General features: G+C 46.5%; 1 protein-coding gene across 3 annotated transcripts in view; it reads left to right on the forward strand.

The window, feature by feature from the left end:
• The window catches only part of UTRN (utrophin), a 577,733-nt gene that overhangs the window by 242,351 nt on the left and 317,826 nt on the right, over positions 1 to 17,556 (forward strand). For all 3 annotated transcript variants that reach the window (XM_045009515.1, XM_045009516.1, XM_045009517.1), the window contains one exon: positions 17,109 to 17,298. In XM_045009515.1, coding sequence (XP_044865450.1) covers positions 17,109 to 17,298 — 190 coding nt within the window. The remainder of the gene's footprint in view (positions 1 to 17,108; positions 17,299 to 17,556) is intronic.

The following is a 17,556-nucleotide window of genomic DNA, read 5'->3' on the forward strand; positions in this document are numbered from 1 at the left end:
CTATGAGCCTCTTTGTATCTTGGTGATTCTTTTCCTGAACTGCCTCCAGTTTGTCATTTTTTTGTGGGTCCCATATGTGGTACCTTTTATTTTTCAACCTGAGTATCTAACTTGAGGAGCTGTAAGAACAGTAAATTATACTCTGCTAGGAAATTTACTTATTTACACTAATTGAAAAAGATGTAGTTACTTGAGTGCTGAAAGTCTTTCAATAAAAATGTGGTCCCAGACATGTATATGTGCATAGTACTATTGCCTGGAAGGTAATCAAATCTTCATTCAAATCCTGTTTTATATTTTTTTTAGTAGCTGACAGACACATGATACAAGAATAGTATATGACTGATATTTTTTGAATATCAAAAGCTTTAAAAGACAATAGTTGTCTTACCCAATAATTTAATGATGCTTCAGAAGGGAGACTCCTTCTTCTTCTTCGAGTGATTGCTTATGTGTATTCCACATTAGGTGTGCATGCTCGCCATGTGCACTGGTGCTGGAAGTTTTTCCTTTAGCAGTACCCATACTGGGGGAGTGCCACTGCGACCCCTAGAGTGGTGGCTCTATACTGCACTATAAGGGGAGCTGCGCTCTTTCCCCACCCTCAGTTCCTTCTTGCCGCCAGTGAAGGTAGTCGGAACTTTGTGCTCCAGCTCTGCTGCAGCCTTTCTACTTGACCTTAGTGGTACCATTCCTGGGATTGTTACTTCAGTTGTTAGAATGGGCTCAGGGCATGCCCCGTGCCCCAGGCTTAAAGTTGTGCGACTCCTGTCGCCGTTCAGTGCCTAGGAGTGACCTGCATGCTGAGTGCTTCCGGTGCTTGGGTGAGACTCACATCAGCAAATATTGTAAGATCTGCAGGTCATTCAAGCCACGGACCAAGAAGGAGAGACACATTAGACTCCATGCTCTCCTCATTGAATCGGTGTTGGGCCCCAACTCCAGCACGCCAGGCGGACTCAGCACCCACCACCGCATCATTGGTGCGTAGCGAGGCCCTCTCTACTAGCCGGCACCACTCCCCCCTCCAGGAAACAGGGAAAGGGCCATACCTTGCAGTGGCGCCGAGACAAGGAAAGAGGGGAGGCTGGTCCCACGTAAGGCAGCCTATGGTCTCCCCCCCCAACTGCCCCCGGGCTCAAGGCCTCCATCTCCGCCGGTACAGATGCCATCAACGCCGGAGGCAATGCAGGCTTCGAAAGACATTATGAGTCTGCCGGTTCCAGGCGTGCAGCCGGTGACAGCTCCCCGGTCTCGGGGCAAGCCTCCATTGGGTGCCCAGCAGACCTCTCCTGCGGGTCGCAGTTCCTACTCCGAAGACTGGTCCCCGCACCGTTCAGTGTGCAGCGACCGATCGTCCAGCAGCTCGCGCCCTCCCTGGACGCCGACCAGGCCATCCCGGTCACCGTCTGCACAGGAGTCTCGGGGACCCTCTAGGCTGCCTGCCAGTGAGCACAGGCACCAAGATAGGTGCCGGGAACGTTTCCCTTTGCGACGCGACTACTGCAACCGGTCTCGACAGGATAGGTGTCGTCGTTCTCATTCCAGTTCCCGCTCAACTAGACATCGTGCTCGGGATTCCCCTTGCGATGACTCGGCACCGGAGCTCCTGCCTCCGTCATGGGTACTGAAGTAGCACTTTGGGCGGGTACCGGTCCTCAATGTTGAGGTTCAGGTCCTGAGGGAGGTGACATTGCAGGCACCGCCACTCATACTGTTCCCGTGAGACCGTGCACTCGACGGTGACCTCGGCATCCAGCTGCCCATCCCCGACCTGCGGTGGATCTAGTATATCTTGATTTCAGTAAGGCGTTTGATACGGTACCGCATGAAGAATTACTGGTTAAATTGGAAAAGATGGGGATCGAAATGAAAATCCAGAGGTGGGTAAGGAACTGGTTAAAGGGGAGACTGCAGCAGGTCGTATTGAAAGGTGATCTGTCGGGTTGGAGGGAGGTTACCAGTGGAGTTCCTCAAGGTTCGGTTTTGGGTCCGATCTTATTCAATCTATTTATCACTGACCTTGGAACCAAAAGTAGGAGTGGGCTGATAAAGTTTGCGGATGACACGAAGTTAGGAGGTATTGCCAATTCGGAGAAGGATCAGGATATCCTCCAGGGAGATTTGGATGACCTTGTAAACTGGAGTATTAGTAATAGGATGAAATTCAATAGTGAGAAGTGTAAGGTTATGCATTTAGGGATGATTAACAGGAATTTTAGTTATAAGCTGGGGACGCACCAGTTGGAAGTAACAGAGGAGGAGAAGGACTTAGGAGTCCTGGTTGATCGCAGGATGACTATGAGTCGGCAATGTGATGTGGCCGTTAAAAAAGCTAATGCGGTCTTGGGATGCATTAGGCGAGGTATTTCTAGTAGAGATAAGGAGGTGCTAGTCCCGTTATACAAGGCGTTGGTGAGACATCATTTGGAGTATTGTGTGCAGTTTTGGTCTCCCATGTTTAAGAAGGATGAATTCAAACTGGAACGGGTACAGAGAAGGGCCACTAGAATGATCCGAGGAATGGAAAGCCTGTCGTATGAAAGGAGACTTGAGGAGCTCGGTTTGTTTTCCTTAACCAAAAGAAGGTTGAGAGGAGATATGATTGCTCTCTTTAAATATATCAGAGGGATAAATACCAGGGAGGGAGAGGAATTATTTCAGCTCAGTACTAATGTGGACACGAGAACAAATGGATATAAATTGGCAGTCGGGAAGTTTAGGCTTGAAATTAGACGAAGGTTTCTAACCATCAGGGGAGTGAAATTCTGGAATAGCCTACCGAGGGAAACAGTGGGGGCGAAGGACCTCTCTGGCTTTAAGATTAAGCTTGATAAGTTTATGGAGGGAATGGTTTGATAGGATAACGTGATTTAGTCAATAGGTCAATAACGTGCGACCACTGGTAATTAGTACCGAGGGTCAATGTTGGGATATTGAAAGTCTTTTTCCTGAGTGTCTGGCTGGAGAGTCTTGCCCGCATGCTCGGGGTTCAGCTGATCGCCATATTTGGGGTCGGGAAGGAATTTTCCTCCAGGGTAGATTGGCAGTGGTCCTGGAGGTTTTTCGCCTTCCTCCGCAGCATGGGGCAGGGGTCGCTTGCTGGAGGATTATCTGCTACTTGAAGTCTTTAAATCAGGATTTGGGGACTTCCACAACTGAGTCAAGGGAGAGAATTATTTCAGGAGTGGGTGGGTCAGCTTTTGTGGCCTGCATCTTGCGGGAGGTCAGACTAGATGATCATAATGGTCCCTTCTGATCTTAAGTTCTGTGATTCTATGACCTGCACGGCCCAGCCGGGACAACTACCACCACCGGGCCCTCAGCTGGGTCAGTGGCAAGGCGCCCCGTGGCAGGGACAGTGGTGCCATTGGGCACGATGGCCACCGATGGCTGCCCAGATGGGGGCCCGCTTGGTTGCCGGAGTGTCTCAGGCCCCATCAGCATCATCTGGCCGTCTAAGAGACCTGCATCCGGACTCTGATCTGGGGCTCGACCCGCTGGTACTGGCCGAGGCCCATGGCTCTGTGCTGGCCCTTTCCCTGGCACCGGACAACACCATAACGGTGCCCCCGCCATCAGTCCCTCAGGAGGACTTTAAGGCGCACCAATACCTGCTGAAGAGGGTGGCATCCAGCCTCCAGCTGTAGGCCAAGGAAATGGAGGGCACTTCCAATTCCCTCTTTAACATGTTGTCCCCCTCGGCCCGCTCGATGGCTTCAGCAATTTCCATGTGCAGGGTGTTGTGGCTCCTCCTGTCTGGACTGTTGACAGGGGCCCAATCCCTTATGCAGGACCTCCCATTTGATGGGAAAGCGCTCTTCGCGGACCAGGCGGATGTCAGACTGCATGGGATGAAGGACTCCTGTACCACCCTGCAGACCTTGGGCCTCTACATCCCTCCAGCTAAGGACAAAGCCAAACCGCAACTGTCGGCTCAACCTGTGAGGAGCAGATACGAGCCCCCATATAAGAGACCGAGGGACCAAAAATTCCGGTCTCAGTAACAGTCCCACTCCGCCCCACAGCCTGGGCCCTCTAAGGGCAAGAGGCAGGGAAAGAGGAGGTTTTGACTATTTGCAAGGGGGCACCGGGCCAGTTGCCAGGGAGACCCCCTGATTAATAAAGGTTGTGTTCTGCAACTGTTTGTCTGCCTTCTGCATGATGTGGGTCCTCAGCACCATTTCCAAGGGCTACATGATGCAATTCACCTCACCCGCTCCAAACCACACTCCCTCCCTGGTGGACTCGGGGGACCCAGAGCATGCCCACCTTCTAGGGCAGGAGGTGGACCATATACTGCACCTGGGGTCGGTGGAAAGAGTACCAGTAGAATTCCAGGGAAAAGGGTTCTACTCCTGTTACTTCCTGATCCTGAAGGCCAAAGGGGGCCTCAGGCCCATCCTGGACCTCTGGGGCCTAAACAGTTTTCTGGCCTGCTCCAACTTCCGCATGGTGTCCCTGGCCTCTATTATCCTCTCCCTGGACCCGGGGGACTGATACGCGTCCCTGGACCTCTAGGACGCATACTTCCACATTCATATTTTCGAGGGGCACAGGCACTTCCTTTGCTTCCTAGTGGGAATGGACCACTACCAGTTTGCGGTCCTTCCGTTTGACCTATCCATGGCACCCAGGGTTTTCACAAAGTGTATGGCTGTGGCAGCGGCCTACCTCATGTGGGAGGCGGTACAGATCTTCCCATACCTGGACGATTGGCTTCTCAAGGGCGAATCGCATTCTGAGGTAAAGACCCACGTGGAGCTGCTCCTCTCGACATGCGCTGGTCTCGGCCTAGTGGTGAACGAGACCAAATCAACCTTAGCTCCAGTTCAGTGCATAGAGTTCTTTGGAGCGCTGCTGGACTCTTGGAGGGCCACAGCCTCTCACCCCCTAGACCGGTTCGAGGCCCTGAGAGATCGCATCGCCTCGGTCACGGCTTTGCCGGTGACAACGGTGAGAGCGTGCCTTCGAATTCTGGGCCATATGGCGGCATGTGCATACATGGTCCGCCATGGCGGACTCCGAATGAGGCCCCTCCAACTCTGGCTAGCCTCCCAATTCTCTCAGGCCGGGGATGGGCTGGACAAGGTTTTCACGGTTCCGTCCCTGATACTGGCTTCCCTTCAATGGTGGTCTTGCCCGAGCAATATGCTGCAAGGGGTTCCCTTTCGGGATGCCAGCCCATCTGTAGACCTGGCGACCGACGCATCGGCCCTGGGTTGGGGAGCCCATACAGGAAACATGCAAACCCAAGGGACATGGTTGATCCCAGACTTGTCCCTTCACATAAATGTCAAAGAGCTCAGGGAAGTTCGGTTGGCGTGCGTGGCCTTTGACAAGCACTTTCGTGGCAGGCTGGTCAGGGTCCTCACAGATAATACTGCCGCCATGTACTACATCAACAGGCAAGGCGGGACTCGCTCTCTAGCCCTCTGTCGGGAATCTCTGAGCCTATGGGAGTTCTGTATAGCCCACGATATCTCCCTGAGGGCCGTACAACTCCCAGGCGTCCGCAATACGCAAGCAGATTGCCTCAGCAGGGTCTTCCCCCCACCAAGTATGAGTGGTCGCTCCATTTGGAGGTTGCACACCGGCTCTTCCGAGAGTGGGGAGTTCCCCAGGCCGACCTCTTTGCAACCCACCAGAACTGGCGTTGCCCCCGGTTCTGCTCCTGGGGAGGGATGCATTCCTCTTGTGGTGGTCGGGCTGGCTCCTCTACGCTTTCCCACAGTTCCCCCTCATCGACAAAGTCCTGCGAAAGGTAAAAGCGGACAAGGCGAGAGTCATCCTCATAGCCCCGCCGTGGGCCTGCCAACACTGGTACGGAACCCTCCTTCGCCTCTTGGCGACTCATCTCCCCCTCTCCCCCCAGGACGCTGCCGCTTCACTCGGACCTCCTCTCCCAGGATGGGGGCCGCCTCCTCCATCCCAATCTAGCCGCCCTCCACCTGACCGCGTGGTTGCTCCATGGCTAGACGAGGAGGAGACCAGGTGTTGGGAGCAGGTAAGGCAGGTCCTCCTGGAAAGCAGGAAACCATCCACGTGCCGTACATACATGGCGAAGTGGTCCAGGTTCTCCAAGTAAGCGAGTGAGCGGGGTGTCTCCCCCTCCTCCGCACCTCTCCAGCTTATCCTGGACTACCTCCTGTCCCTTAGGACCCAAGGACTGGCAATTGCCTCGGTCAGGGTACACCTGGCGGCCATATTGGCAAGGGCACTTGGTCTTCTCCCACTCTGACCTCCTGCTTCCTGAAGGGCCTTCACTATTCGTTCCCATATGCTAGACTCCCCGTGCCACATGGGACCTGAACCTGGTTTTGTCATGACTCATGGGTCCTCCCTTTGAACCCCTGGCCACATGTTCCTGGTCTCAGCTCTCATGGAAGGTGGCCTTCCTTGTAGCAATCATGTCAGCCTGCTGTGTCTCGGAACTCAGGGCCTTGACCTCGGAACCCCCTATATGGTGTTCCACAGGGATAAGGTCCAGCTTCGCTCACACCCGGCTTTCCTCCCAAAGGTGGTCTCCGCCTTCCATATGGATCAGAGCATCTTTCTCCCAGTGCTCTGTCCTAAGCTCCATTCCTCCAGTGTGGAACGCCGCCTCCACATGTTCAGTGTACGTAGAGCGCTGGCATTTTACCTACATCGGACCAAACTGTTCCGGAAGTCCTTGCAGCTTTTTGTTGCCTTGGCTGAGTGGGTAAAGGGGCAACCAGTCTCCACCCAACGTCTTTCCTGCTGGATTATTTTGTGTATATGCACATGCTAAGACCTGGCAGGGGTTCCCCTGCCACCAGTCGTTAGGGCATACTCAACGAGGGCTCAGGCCTCATCGGCTGCCTTCGTAGCCCATGTCCCTATCCAAGACATTTGTAGAGCGGCCACTTGGGCCTCAGTTCACACGTTTACTTCGCATTACGCGATCGTCTCCCAGTCTAGGGATGACGGCAGGTTTGGCAGGATGGTATACTCCATCCCGGTCTATCATGAACTCCTACCCACCTCCACCAGGGATAGCTTGGAATCACCTACTGTGGAATACATAGGAGCAATCACTCGAAGAAGAAAGGACAGTTACCTGTTCCGTAACTGGCGTTCTTCGAGATGTGTTGCTTAGGTGTATTCCACATCCCACCCTCCTTCCCCTCTGTTGGAGTTGTCCAGCAAGAAAGAACTGAGGGTGGGGGCATGCACGGCTCCCCTTATAGCATGGTTCAGAGGCGCCACTCGGGGTTGCAGCGGCACTCCCTCAGTACGGGTACTGCTAAGGGGAAAAACTTAAGGCACCGGTGCACATGGCGAGCATGCACACCTACTGTGGAATACACCTGAGCAACACATCTTGAAGAATGCCAGTTATGGAACAGGTAACTGTCCTTTATTAGGGGAAAAATTCAGTGTGTTTTAAAAAGTCTTTAAATAACGACAACCAATGAAACTGCTTTTGTAGCTGAAAATAAATGAGAAGAGAGAAATGGATAATGAAGGTTGTGTAAGTGGCACAACCTGGGGAGGAGAGGAGGAGGTTACTGCAGTGACATGCAGTAAGTGTCAGAGGTAATTAAGGAAGCAGTGTATAGAATCTTATTACTCTTCCTGGGAGGGAGAACTCTACCTTAGTAGTAGTTTGCACTTTTGATGTGGCAAGGGGTATATACAAATGCTTTCCTGGTTATTTCCAGAGATGACAACTGAAATGGCATAAAACTTTGTAGCTCATCCTATGTGATGCTTTGAGAGAGAGAGAGAGAGAACAAAAATATATCTCTCTTTAGATGTGTCTTGAGATATAGGCTGGAATTTTCAAAGGAGTTTGAAAACCCGTTGAAGTTCACTGGGATTTGGGCACCTAACCCCGTGGCTCCAGGCAAATTGTGGAAAAAGGCTTTGGTTTATGACCAAGTTTTTTCCACAGTGTGGACCACTTCATAGTGTTGAGGACGTCTCATGGATCAGTTCCTTTCTTGATCATCCATTCGCGTTCAGGTTTGAGGTTTCGGGTCATCCCTATAGCCATTACTGTAATTGCCTAAATGAAAAAAGAATGGAGGTAAAAATCTGAGTTTGTGTATGTGATTGGCAACATAAGCCATATATCCCATACAATCTGAGGCTTACTTCACGTGGGGCATCTGTGGGGGAGAGATTGTTTGGTGCACAAAGTTTAGTTCTGTCACTTACACTTTTAAATAAAGATTTATGCTTATAATATCATTTTAGAAGTGTACATCAACTGTTCTGCAGTATCCATGCATGGAGAAACCAGGAAGACTCTCTTTAGTTACTTTAGCTGGAAGACTCATGCTTCTGAATAGCATCACAATACAGCTATAAAACATAATTTCAGCAGAATTTTAAATTTTCAACAGCTCATTTTAAAACTATTGACATTAAAGAGATTTAGCCCTCCAATTTGATGTGGTGTAAATTGGATATGCTGTACAGTGGCTAATAACATTTTTATACTCAAAGGCTAAAACTAAGGTAATTCATCAGTTTCGTCACAGCCTCAATAATGGATTACATTCCATGTCTTCAGCAGACCAGTTGTTTCTTCCTGACACATTCTCCCCTCTGTGCTCACATTTCTTCGTACCACAGAGTATAGATTTTTAGTTTGCATCTGAAAAACAAGTTGATGGAATTTAGTGTTCAGACTGGGCTGGGAAGAGTCTAAAATTAAAAGGGGAATGATATTCTTGTTCTTGATCGTGGCTTTATTAATAGAATTCACATACTTTTTTCTTATGCACTCCTTGAGTCCAGTGTAACTTCTGCAGTTTTACGGAAGTCTGAAGCTCATTCAGATATGGACTCCACAACCTTGGAAGACACTGGTCAGAGTCTCTATCCTTTCATGACTAGATTTGGACTCCTCTTGGAGTCTGACTGCACTTGCTTTATTGTCATGAAAGGTGGTTATGGCACAGTGTAGTGTGTGCTCTCTTTTCCTTTTGGATTTGCAGTCTCTGTGAGAATGAAATGAAAGTATCTAAGTCTTTTCTATAACAATGTGGATCACCACTAGGCCATCACATAAGGCCTAGTTTTTCTTCTAACTGAAAAATGGAAAATTCCCAGTTTACCCACATCATCACTCTCAAACCATTTGATATAGTAATCATGCTGCTGGAATATGAAAAGCATACTTAATAGCATGTTTTCAGCTTTAGTTCAAATACCATGAAAGTGTTAGGACTATAACAGGCTTGCATTCTTTCTCTCAATTTCAACTAAGCAGAAAGTTTTGAGATATTAAAACTTAGTGCAGGAGCCATCATTCCTGACGTAATGAAATTAGGTAAAAAGTTCAGCTCGTTCTCCTGTCCAGTGCATCAGTTCTTAGGCTTACGGATCTGGGTCAATTGTCTTGATTCATAGAATCATAGAAGATTAGGGTTGGAAGAGACTTCAGGAGGTCATCTAGTCCAACACACTGCTCAAAGCAGGACCAAGCCCAACTAAATCATCCCAGCCAGGACTTTGTCAAGCTGGGTGTCATAAACAGATAGTTAAGGGTTAAAGTCTCTTTTACCTGTAAAGGGTTAACAAGCTCAGTAACCTGATGAACACCTGACCAGAGGACCAATCAAGGGACAGGATAATTTCAAATCTCTGTGGAGGGAAGGCTTTGTCTGTGTTTCTTTGTTTGGAGTTAGTCTCTTTTTGGATTTAAGAGAGGCCAGTCATATCTTTCAAGTTCTCCAAGTTTCCTGAAATAGCCTCTTCTATTCAATATAGTGAGTATTAGTTAAAAAGGCGGATTAGTCTTTTGAGTTACTTTCTGTATTTGCAATTGTGTGTTTGCTGGATAAATTCTTTATTTCTGTTTGCTGTTACTTTGATTATTCTGAGGAGGAGGGAGGGGGAAGTCTCTCCAAGTTTATATGTCAGACCCTGTAATATTTTTTCATCCTGGTATTACAGAGATAGTGTTCTTTCTTTCTTTCTTTCTTTCTTTCTTTCTTTCTTTCTTTCTTTCTTTCTTTCTTTCTTTTTCTTTCTTTCTTTCTTTCTTTCTTTCTTTCTTTCTTTCTTTCTTTCTTTCTTTCTTTCTTTCTTTCTTTCTTTCTTTCTTTCTTTCTTTCTTTCTTTCTTTCTTTCTTTCTTTCTTTCTTTCTTTCTTTCTTTCTTTCTTTCTTTCTTTTTTTCTTTCTTTCTTTATTTCTTTCTTTCTTTCTTTCTTTCTTTCTTTCTTTCTTTCTTTCTTTCTTTCTTTCTTTCTTTCTTTCTTTCTTTCTTTCTTTCTTTCTTTCTTTCTTTCTTTCTTTCTTTCTTTCTTTCTTTCTTTCTTTCTTTCTTTCTTTCTTTCTTTCTTTCTTTCTTTCTTTCTTTCTTTCTTTCTTTCTTTCTTTCTTTCTTTCTTCTTTCTTTCTTCTTTCTTTCTTTCTTTCTTTCTTTCTTTCTTTCTTTCTTTCTTTCTTTCTTTCTTTCTTTCTTTCTTTCTTTCTTCTTTCTTTCTTTCTTTCTTTCTTTCTTTTCTTTCTTTTCTTTCTTTCTTTTCTTTCTTTCTTTCTTTCTTTCTTTCTTTCTTTCTTTCTTTCTTTCTTTCTTTCTTTCTTTCTTTCTTTCTTTCTTTCTTTCTTTCTTTCTTTCTTTCTTTCTTTCTTTCTTTCTTTCTTTCTTTCTTTCTTTCTTTCTTTCTTTCTTTCTTTCTTTCTTTCTTTCTTTCTTTACCTCTTTCTTTCTTTCTTTCTTTCTTTCTTTCTTTCTTTCTTTTCTTTCTTTTCTTTCTTTCTTTTCTTTCTTTCTTTCTTTCTTTCTTTCTTTCTTTCTTTCTTTCTTTCTTTCTTTTTTCTTTCTTTCTTTCTTTCTTTCTTTCTTTCTTTCTTTCTTTCTTTCTTTCTTTCTTTCTTTCTTTCTTTCTTTCTTTCTTTCTTTCTTTCTTTCTTTCTTTCTTTCTTTCTCTTTCTTTCTTCTTTCTTTCTTTCTTTCTTTCTTTCTTTCTTTCTTTCTTTCTTTCTTTCTTTCTTTCTTTCTTTCTTTCTTTCTTTCTTTCTTTCTTTCTTTCTTTCTTTCTTTCTTTCTTTCTTTCTTTCTTTCTTTCTTTCTTTCTTTCTTTCTTTCTTTCTTTCTTTCTTTCTTTCTTTCTTTCTTTCTTTCTTTCTTTCTTTCTGTCTTTCTTTCTTTCTTTCTTTCTTTTTCAGAACTTGATTGATTTCTTCTCTTGTTTGGATTTTCGGGGGGAAAGTGCAGGGCCGCCCAGAGGATTCCGGGGGCCCGGGGTCTTCGGCGGTGGGGGGCCCTTCCGTTCCGGGGGCCGCCGCCGAAGTGCCCCGAAGGCCCGCGGCGGGGACCCCCCCCCCGCCACTGAATTACCGCCGAAGACCGGGCTGCGCTTCGGCGGCGGGTCCCGCTCCCCCCCGCCTCAGCCTCTTACCCGAGCGCGTCTCCGGCGGGGCCTGAGCTCTGTCCCGCTCAGAGCCGCGTGGTGAGGGGGCGGGGCTGTGAGCTCCACGCCGAGCGGAGGCAGCTGCCCCGCCCCCTCCCCACACCGCTCTGAGCGGGGCGGGGCTCAGGCCCCGTTGGAGCTCCCAGCCCCGCCCCCTCACCACATGGCTCGGATCGGGGCGGGGCTCAGGGGCTTGGCCGGAGACTCGGCGCTTGATGCGCTGAGGCTCCAGGAGAGGGGCGGAGGCGGGAGCCTCCGCTCTTCTCTTGGGGGCCCCTGCGGAGCCCGGGGCCCGGGGCAAATTGCCCCCTTTGCCCCCCCCTCTGGGCGGCCCTGGGAAAGTGAATCCCTCTTTGTTTGATTCAAGGCATTTGAATCCAGGTATCTCTCCCCAGGACTAGGAGAGGGATGGGGGGAAATGGTTTTTTTCCTTTGTGTTGAGATTCAAGGTAGTTTGCATCTGTGTTCCCAGGGAAAGTTTTGGGGGGAACAGGGAGTGTGTCAGACACTTAGAAAACTGACTGGTGGCAGCAAAAACCAGATCTAAACTAGGATTTTTAGTTTAGAGGAGTCCATGCAGGTCCCCATCTTGTGAACGCTAAAGTTCAAAGTGGGGAATAAACCTATGACACCGGGCCTTAAAAATCTCTAAGGATGGAGATTCCACAACATCCCTAGGTAACCCATTCCAGTGCTTCACCACCCTTCTAGTGAAATTGTTTTTTCTACTATCCAGCCTAGAGCTCCCACAGTGCAACTTGAGACCATTGCTTTTTGTTCTGTCACCTGCCACCACTGAGAACAGCCTAGCTCCATTCTCTTTGGAACCCCCCCGTCAGGTAGTTGAAGGCTGCTATCAAATCCCCCCCCCCACACACACACATACACTCTTCTCTTCTGCAGACTAAATAAGCCCAGTTCCCTCAGCCTCGCCTCATAACTCATGTGCCCCAGTCCCCCAATCATTTTCGTTGCCCTCTGCTCAATTCTCTCCAATTTGTCCATCTCCTTTCTGTAGTGGGGGGCCCAAAACTGGACACAGAGCACACTGCTGACTCATATCCAATTTCTTGTCCGCTGTAATCCCCAGGTCCTTTTCTGCAGAACTGCCGCTCTAGCCATTTGGTCCCTAGCCTGTAGCAGTGCATGGGATTCTAAGTGCAGGACTTTGCACTTGTCCTTGTTGAACCTCATCAGATTTCTTTTGGCCCAATCCTCCAATTTGTATATGTCATGCTGGAGGGTAGGGATAGGGTCCGGAGTATCTGCCTCTCCCCCCAGATTAGTGTCATCCACTGAAGGTGCAATCCATCCCATCAATGAAGATGTTGAACAAAACCGGCCCCAGGACCGATCCCTGGAGCACTCCGCTTGATACTGGCTGTCAGCTAGACATCGAGCCGTTGATCATTACCTGTTGAGCCCAACGATCTAGCGAGTTTTCTATCCACCTTATAGTCCATTCATCCAAGCTATACTACTTTAACTTACTGTCAAGAATACTGTAGGAGACAGTATCAAAAGCTTTGCTAAAGTCAAGGTATACTTTGAAGCTTGTCTGTTTCTTTGAAAGCCACCTTTGTTTCCAGCCTGTTCTTTCTGTTCTCATTGCTGTATCACCTTTAAACTTACTCCCTTGCTTGTGAAGGAAATCCTTACAGAAGGAAATGATTTTGAAGTCAAGACTTCTTAGCTGCTTTAACGTCTTTATTTCGTACTCTCTTTGCTGAGTTACATTGCTTTAATTTTAGAGGGTGTTTTGTGTTGTTGTTAGACAACATATTTATCAAGTGCCCTATCCTTCGAATTAACATTCCATTACTATTTCCTCAATAGGAGGATAAATGTTGAGGCATGTTCCCACCAAATCTAAAGCCGGAAGCATCAAGCCATAGATGCAGTGATAAATTAAAGGGTTCTGCTCTGTCAGTAGTTTATATGGCAGTATCCAGAATTTGGAGTGCGTAGGAACTACTTAGTTTAAAAATGATGGGAATTATTCAAGCAATATTTCTTTGATCAGAATAGTTGTAAAGATGACATTAGACTTATTGCGCTTGAATGACAGTTATTTTGCATTGATACAATGCTTTTCCAGAGTGCCAATAAACTAACGTACAAACCATGGGCTTGATCCTGAGGGGAACTGGTCACCTGCAACTTCTTTTGATTCTGAAATCCTATGGATCATTTCAGCCACTACTGAAATTCAGCCACCTGTAGCTTCAAACACAGCAACTGTTTAATACTATTGAGGAAACACTGCACAGTACAGTATGACAGGAAGGGGGGAAAGAAAATTAATTCCTTCATTTAAAATGTAAGGAGTTTGAATGTAAATGTACAAGGTTAGAATTTTGGCCAAAATTCCTGGGAAGCTCCTACACATACAAAAAATGACAAGTTGTGAGGATTTTGCTTTTTTGTCTCCTCTAAACAGCAGCATCTTCATAAACACTTCACCATTGACAGCATATGAGAGTGTTACTTTAGTTCTGACTTGGAGAGAAGAGACAGTTTACTGAATTAGTAGCAGCATTTCGGATAGCAGCTACTGGTAGATGTGCCTATAAAATGAAAGACTGCTACTGAAAGAACTCACTTTTATTTTGTCCATATTTTGGAAAAAAAAATTTAATTCAGTTTCATACTGTGCAGAGTCCTGCGCTTAGGAAGGAAGAATCCCATGCACCGCTACAAGTTGGGGACCAACTGGCTAAGCAGCCGTTCTGCAGAAAAGGATCTGGCATTAGAGTAGATAAGAAGCAGGATATGAGTCAGCAGTTTGCCCTTCTTGCCAAGAAGGCCAACGGCATATTGGGCTGTATTACTAGGATCATTGCCAGCAGATCAAGGGAAGTGATTATTCCCCTTTATCCAGCACTGGCGAGTGTTCCACTTGGAGTATTGTGTCCCGTTTTGGTCCTTCCCTTCCCTCCCCCCCTCTCCCCCCCCAGGGATGTGGACAAACTGGAGAGAGTCCAGTGGAGGGCAATGAAAATGTTTAGGGGGCTGGGGCACATGACTTATTCAGAGAGGCTGAGGGAACTGGGCTTATTTAGTCTGCAGAAGAGAAGAGTGAGGGGGGGATTTGATAGCTGCCTTCAACTACCTGACGGGGGATTCCAAAGAGGATGGAGTTCGGCTGTTCTCAGTGGTGGCAGGTGACAGAAGCAGCAGCAATGGTCTCAAGTTGCAGTGTTGGAGGTCTAGGTTGGATATTAAGAAACACTTTTTCAGTAGGAGGGTGGTGAAGCGCTGAAATGGGTTACCTAGGGAGGTTGTGGAATCTCGTTCCTCAGAGGTCTTTAAGGCCCAGCTTGACAAAGCCCTGGCTGTGTTGATTTAGTTTGTGTTGGTCCTGCTTTGAGCAGGGGATTGGACTAGATGACCACCTGAGGTCTCTTCCAACCCTGATAATCTATGATTCTATGTATAACTGGTAATGGTTAAATGATTTTTTAAAAATATTAACTGTAACAATTTTGAATTGTTACATTTCTGTAATAAAGTTGTTCTATCACAGAGTTTGTAGGAATAATATGAAGGAGACTACTTAAACATGTTATAACAACCTGTACAGCAGTGGTTATCAAACTTTTTTTTCGCGGACCACTTGAAAATTGCTGAGGGTCTCAGTGGACCACTTAATGATCTTTCCAAATGTTGTTTGTACTGTTAGCTAACTATTGTAAAGCGCTTTGGATAAAAGCACTATATAAAAAAAAACTTTTTTTAAATTCTACAAATGAAAGCACACAACTCATAGTTTAACATCAGTAGTCTTGCCCTTCTAATGCGATGGATGTGCCCTCTCTCTCCCACCATGGCAGCCTCCGAGCTGGGGCTTGGAAGGAGGGGGGTTTCTCCCTCTTTCCTTCCCCACCCCAGCTCTGTGGCTGCTGCAGCAGGGGAGAGAGCCGTCTCTCCTTGGCAGCTGCAGCCCTGGAGCTGGGGAAAGTCACCTCTTTCTCTGGCCTCCGCAGCCCTGCATGTCCCAAATTCCCCCCACTCTCTCACCCTACTCCTCCCTCCCATCTACCACTTATTCCCCCCCAAGGCCACCACCTCACCTTACATGTGTATCTTTTCCAGGGTCCAGGCACCTAATTACTGGAGCCACGCCTGCGTGGCTCCACTAATTAGTTGGGTGGCCTTTCATTCTCTCGTATGCGGCTGCCCAGGCATGCACCTTAGAGGGAACTATCCGCGAACCACCTGAATGGAGCTCGCAGACCACCGGGGGTGCATGGACCACAGTTTGAGAACCTCTGCTCTGCAGCCTTTTGAAACTATCCCTTGTGATTTATGATGATGTTGCCAGAGCACATCAGTATAAGATCACAAGTGTGTGTGGTTATACAGTTGGAAACCACACATTGGAATTCCCCTTTCTGTATGTCTGTTTTGGACTAGATTCTGCCAGCCTTATTCAGGTATTCTACTACTTGAGTTTACTCGTTGGTACAAAGCTAATATTCAGCATGAGTGAGGCTGGCAAAAACTTGCTCTTTATGAGAGATGGGCCTGAGCCAGTTCCCCCAAATTTGACTGTTTGATCTGTCCACTGAGTGTTAGCAAAACTTCAAGTCTATTTAATGCAATTTCAGTCATTTGTGTCTTTTTGAATCATATTATTTAAATTTGGCTTATTACTTATGAGCTGCTATCTACGGGGGAAATCTCAGATTTGACCATTGACATTTCTGTCAAATATCACTAGAAAGTTATCAGTGGATTTACTGTTCACATGGCCTTTTGAGCTAGAATCTTGTAACCAGTGTCTTTTTGGGGTTATAGTTTTGAAATATGGCACATTCTTTAGGTGTGGACTCCTGATCACAGGGAGAAAAGAAAAACGCATAGATGTTAAATATGACACTTCTTTCCTAAGGTACCAAAAGGTCATCGGTATAGGGAATTGCCAACGTTATTTTAACTTCCAGTGTGAGGTTGTCATGCTGGGCATAAGGCCACCATTTTGGAGAAATTAAGGTAATCAGTGATAACTTGTTTTGCAACATTTCAATGATTTTCACCAAGAAAATTATCAAAGACAAGAGGCGTTGATACAGCTAGATGTTTCCACCCTAATGGGGGCTGTTGTCAGCTAGTGTTAAGTAAACACTGTCACATAAAGGCAAATATCTTTTATGTTTGTGAAAGCCCTGTATTTTTAGGGTATGGAAGTCATTTGGCCCTCCTAAACAAGTGCAAATGAAGTACATCTCTTGCATTTTCCACAATGCTGTAATGTGTAAAGTGTATACAATTTTAGGGAAATGGTTTCCATTCACAGCAACAGACAGTACTGCTCTCTCTTCAGATGGTGGTTGCTGATAACAGCAGTGAGAAAAACATTCAAAGTGTGGAAATAACAGCTTCTCACACCTGAAATGTCACAAACCCATTATGGTAACACATAGAGGGAAATGCTAGGTTTTACTGATTAATTTGTATCCTGCTCACACTCCTCAGGGGTTTGGGTGTAATACATATATCCAGTACAGAATAATAGATACAGATGCAACGTTCCAGGAACCAATGACCTAACATACAAGAAAACAAATGAGAACAGACTATACAGTTTTCTTAGTTTTTTATCATAATGAATCTTCAGATCATCTTACAGTATCTTCATTTATGATTCACACAATATGGTATGTCATTATGGAGGGAAAAATTGAGATGCCTGTCTCATTTGTACTTTCAGAGCTGGTGATAGGCAGAATGCCTGGGAGGTTGAACTGAAGATAGTGCAAGCCTTACTCAAGGATCTAGATGGCTTCCTCAAATGGATGCAAGAGGCAGAAACTACAGTTAATGTCCTTGCAGATGCATCCCAGCGGGAAAATGCTTTGGAGGACAGTGCCTGTATTGGGGAACTGAAAAAACAGATGCAGGTAAGAGCATGAGAGAATATTGTTTGTTGTTTTGTTTTCTGCTTCTCCACTATTGTGAACCTGACTAGGAAAAGGCACCTAATAAACTGGAAGTCCTGCATCTTATTCATGAAAACAATATTTTAAAATGGCAACAGGCATGGAGGGAGTTATTGATTTAATGAGATATAAGAATCCTTACTTGAGATTAAAGCAAGGGTGTCCAGCCTGTGTCCTGGGAAATTTGTATCATTCAGGTTCTAAATTGTGACCCTTGTG

Source organism: Mauremys mutica, chromosome 3 (assembly GCF_020497125.1).
Source record: "Mauremys mutica isolate MM-2020 ecotype Southern chromosome 3, ASM2049712v1, whole genome shotgun sequence".
NCBI classification, from domain to species: domain Eukaryota; kingdom Metazoa; phylum Chordata; order Testudines; family Geoemydidae; genus Mauremys; species Mauremys mutica.